This window comes from Chenopodium album, chromosome 9, assembly GCF_948465745.1.
Source record: "Chenopodium album chromosome 9, dcCheAlbu1.1, whole genome shotgun sequence".
NCBI classification, from domain to species: Eukaryota; Viridiplantae; Streptophyta; class Magnoliopsida; order Caryophyllales; family Amaranthaceae; genus Chenopodium; species Chenopodium album.
The window spans coordinates 46,810,366-46,814,458 of record NC_137842.1 but is presented as its reverse complement, the minus strand read 5'-3'; the positions used below and the strand labels follow the sequence as shown (position 1 = coordinate 46,814,458).

At 29.9% G+C, this 4,093-nt stretch overlaps 1 protein-coding gene across 1 annotated transcript; it reads left to right on the top strand.

The window, feature by feature from the left end:
• The first annotated feature begins 264 nt into the window (after window positions 1-264).
• Window positions 265-3,750, top strand: LOC145559800 (protein trichome birefringence-like 40). Its single transcript, XM_081621099.1, has 4 exons — window positions 265-664; window positions 1,513-1,690; window positions 1,773-1,957; window positions 3,224-3,750. Exons 1-4 carry the CDS (start codon window positions 291-293, stop codon window positions 3,711-3,713), a joined length of 1,227 nt encoding a protein of 408 aa, XP_081477225.1. The 5' UTR covers window positions 265-290; the 3' UTR covers window positions 3,714-3,750.
• The last annotated feature ends 343 nt before the right edge of the window (window positions 3,751-4,093 follow it).

Sequence of the window (4,093 nt, the reverse complement as noted above, 5' to 3'; positions counted from 1 at the left end):
AAGCATATACCTAGGCCTTAAAAATATAATACTACTATAATATAATTGCTGTGTTAAAACATTTGGCCTTACGCAAAGAAGCTTCTATTTTGATTGAATAGGGTTAGTTATTGTACGTCCAATTAATTACTTACCACATGCACAAACACATGCTTAAGTATATAACAACTCTTAAAAGTAGTTGACCTACATATCCATATGTACCAAATATTCTTAGAAATCTTGAGTAATGCAAAAATAATCCAACTAAATAATTAGGGAAAATATTAGTGATCCTAAAATAAAGTAATATGGAGTTGAAAATTTCCATGTATGATTCTTGGAAATTACTCACACTTGGAACTTTAGTGGGGTGTCTACTCTTTCTTGTTTTAGACAAAACACATCAAAATATAAGTCTTTCAATTGCAAGATTTGCTAGTTTACCTATAAAAGCTTCAAATTTTAATATCAATTATTCAGTAGGAATACCAAATGAAGAAACCAACCAGAAATGCAATATATTTGATGCAAGATGGGTTTACAGGCCAGAAGATCGAAATGCTAGCTATGATGCTCTCAATTGCCCCTTCGTCGAAGAGAAGATGAGCTGCCATAAGAATGGAAGGCCCGATTTTGAGTTTTTGAAGTGGAGATGGGAAGCTAATGATTGTGAGATACCAGTGTATGTTTCATTTTCTGTGTTTTCTTGGTAGTAAAGTTATTTCAATTTTTTTTTTTTTTTTTTATAATAAAAAAAAAAAAAAAAAAAATAGTTTCCTAACATAATGTACAAGTATTTATTTTACGATGGATGAAGAGTTGAAGACCTATTTTTATGACTAAAAACTGCTTTAATTTGCTTACTGTATTGCTGTATACATTTTTTTTTATATATGGAGTAGCTAGTATTTGTATTTTTTTATTTTTTTTAATCCTGTTAACTTTTTTGAAACAAAAATTCTCCTTCGTTTTCAAAAGTTCATCAACTCACCGGATTTTTTTTTTTTTTTTTTTTTTTTTTTTTTTTTTTGAGGAGCATCAGTTCACTTAACTCAATGTAGAACCTTGTTTCTAAGTAATTGTCAATGGGACGGGTGTAAGAGAAAGGTCGATAATGTCGAAAAATAAAGTGATGATTGATGAGTAAGTAAAAAAGTTTGATAAGTAAGAGATGATAGAATACAAAAGTATAAATAGTGTGGGATAAGAGGGAAAATGTTGTATAATATGTATGCAAAAATAGAATACAGTATAATGTGTTGAATTTTCTAAAACACTCAAAATGAAAAGTGAATCGAACTTTTTGGTACAAAGAATTGATGAAAGTTGAAAGTACAATTTTTATACATATACCATTTGCCTTTCATACATCCCTTCAATTTGTATATAATCATCAGTAGTATTTTATTAAGTATATTATTTCTTTGAAATTTTTTGTATACATCAATGTATATTTCCTCTAACTTTTGTTTTATTGAGCTACACATTCCATATCAATTGTATTAATTAATCTTTTTTGCTTTATTGTAGGTTTAATGGAAAAGACATGTTGGAAAGACTTCGAAACAAAAGGGTGATCTTAGTAGGGGACTCACTCAATAGAAATATGTGGGAATCTCTTGCTTGCCTCCTACATTCTTCCATTCCTTCCTCAAGTGCACAACTTCGAGACAATAGCAAAGTCCCTAGGCTTTTTTGGAAAGCAAAGGTATATTCAATTTCGATAAATATAAAAAATAAAATTTTATTATCAACCAAACAAACACTTAAAATATTTTCAACTTTTATAGGACTATAACATGACTGTTGAGTTTTATTGGAGTCCGTTTCTTGTCGACTTAGACCAAAACCATAAAAGTGGAAAAACGGTTCTTGTGCTCGACAAGCTTTCATCCAACTCCGAAATGTGGACCGGGGCTGATGTTATGGTGTTCAACTCGGGCTTTTGGTGGGTGCAACCCGGTTCAGCCAAAAGGTACAATAATACGCAAGTTTTCACTTGTTTAGTCCTACTAGCTATCTTGATTAGCGCAGCCATCAATAATACTCCGATCCGTATTATCTTGCTAACTACTATCGATTTTTAGTGGTTGATAATAATAGTAACTAATTCCAAAGATCTGAGATGAGCCATAATTCATCTTTGTTTTTAGTGTCATATAGTCACAAAAAACAAAGACAAATTGCCTGTACCGTTGCATTATGAAGTCAACTTTTGGTTCATTTCTGGAATTTTGAGTACATCTACAATATTCTCCTATTTATTTACAGAATTAATTAATTAAAAAATTAATTGGCATATAATCTGATTAATTATAGATATTTTGGATCATACTAACAGTATAATATTTTTTTAATGCTAATATATGTGTTGTTGGGTATTAACAAAATTCTTAAATTATAATTAATTAATTATAGTATAGGACAAACTTTTGAAATAAAAAAAATAAAAATTAACAAGAGAATTCATAATATGATTTTTTTTTTTATGATCTTGTTATCATGTGCCCCAAGGAATATAGATAACAACTTAAAATGCATGTTAAAATTACGCGTCAATCATATATATTTCTAATTTCGACTTTTTTGTGAAAAAGTAATTTATATTTCAAATTTTATGAAAAACTAGCTTGTAAAAAAATTGTTATAAGAAACTATTGTATAAAAACTAAATGTTGTAATTGCTACCATATATTTGATTTAACATTGATAGAGAAGGGGAATTAGGGGTTATAAGGGATTATGGAAAAATTAGATGAGAAATAGAGAAAAAATGATTGAAAATGGGTCATTAAATGTCACTTATTCAATGCAATAATCCAACAAAAGTTACTTTCTTACAACATTTAGTATTTTATAACGTAGTTTCTTACAACATCTAGTGTTTATAAGGTAGTTTTTTACAACATTTTTTTAATAAGGTAGTTTGTCACAAAATCTGAAATATATTAGGTATTTTTTTAAAAAAAAGTTCCTAGTTTTAGTTAGTTTTTGTATTTATTATTATTTTAATTTTTATTATTTGTTATATATATGTATAAAATTACACAGAGAGTCAAAATCATGAGACGAATTCTAAAGAGAAGAAATGATTGTACTATACTAAAAATACCTAAATTAAACAAAAATGTGATATCTAGTCAACTAGGTACCTAAAATTTATGTAAATTGAAATTGATTTCGAGGCAAAGTAATAAGTGCTATATATTACGTACATCTTACATTTTTCATGAAATTTCAGATGGGATTACATTGAATACAAGGGGAAGCTAATGCAAGAAATGTCAATGGAGCAAGCGTACGAAACGGGGATGAAAACATGGGCAAATTGGATCGAGAAAAATGTGGATCCAAATAAAACCACTGTTTTCTTTCGAAGCATTTCAGCCGAGCACAAAACTAAGACTCTTGAAAAATGGTGTTACAATAAAACCAAACTCGCCCTAGTTGATTACTATGCAGCTGTCTACCCTAACTCTTTAGTAGACATTATTGAGGGATTGATTAAAAAGTTTAGTAAATCTCATGTAAAATACTTGAACATAACGAAACTATCTAGGTATCGGATTGATGCTCATCCCGGTATCTATAGGTATAAGGATTGGAAGAATCTCACCGAGCATACAGATGATATAGTCACTCTTCGTCCTGATTGTAGTCATTGGTGTCTTCCTGGAGTTCCTGATACTTGGAATAGATTATTGTATGCTTCACTTTTTTTTGATCTATGATATGAAGAGCTACAAATAATGTCTAGTTTTACATATTTATTGTTATACTATAAGCAATAAAACAGAAATTACTTATCTCGATCTTGATGCATGAATCCAAAACTGACAATAACCGTGTCGTGGCGAAGCACTGACCTAAAACACAATTCCGCGCTACCTCCCGGTGAAGTAGACAAGAAGCGGCCGTCCTCCATAATAAGCACGGCGCGAGAGTTTATGTGCAATTACAAATTCGACTCGAATTCAGAATAGTTGCCAAAAAATCAAGAACAATGTTTAGTATTTTAGAGAAAAGAGAAAGGTATGAATTGTTGTGTGTTTTGGTTAAAAAAGAACCGAGTATTTATAAAGTGAAGGAGAGCAACGGCGAGCATAAAAGA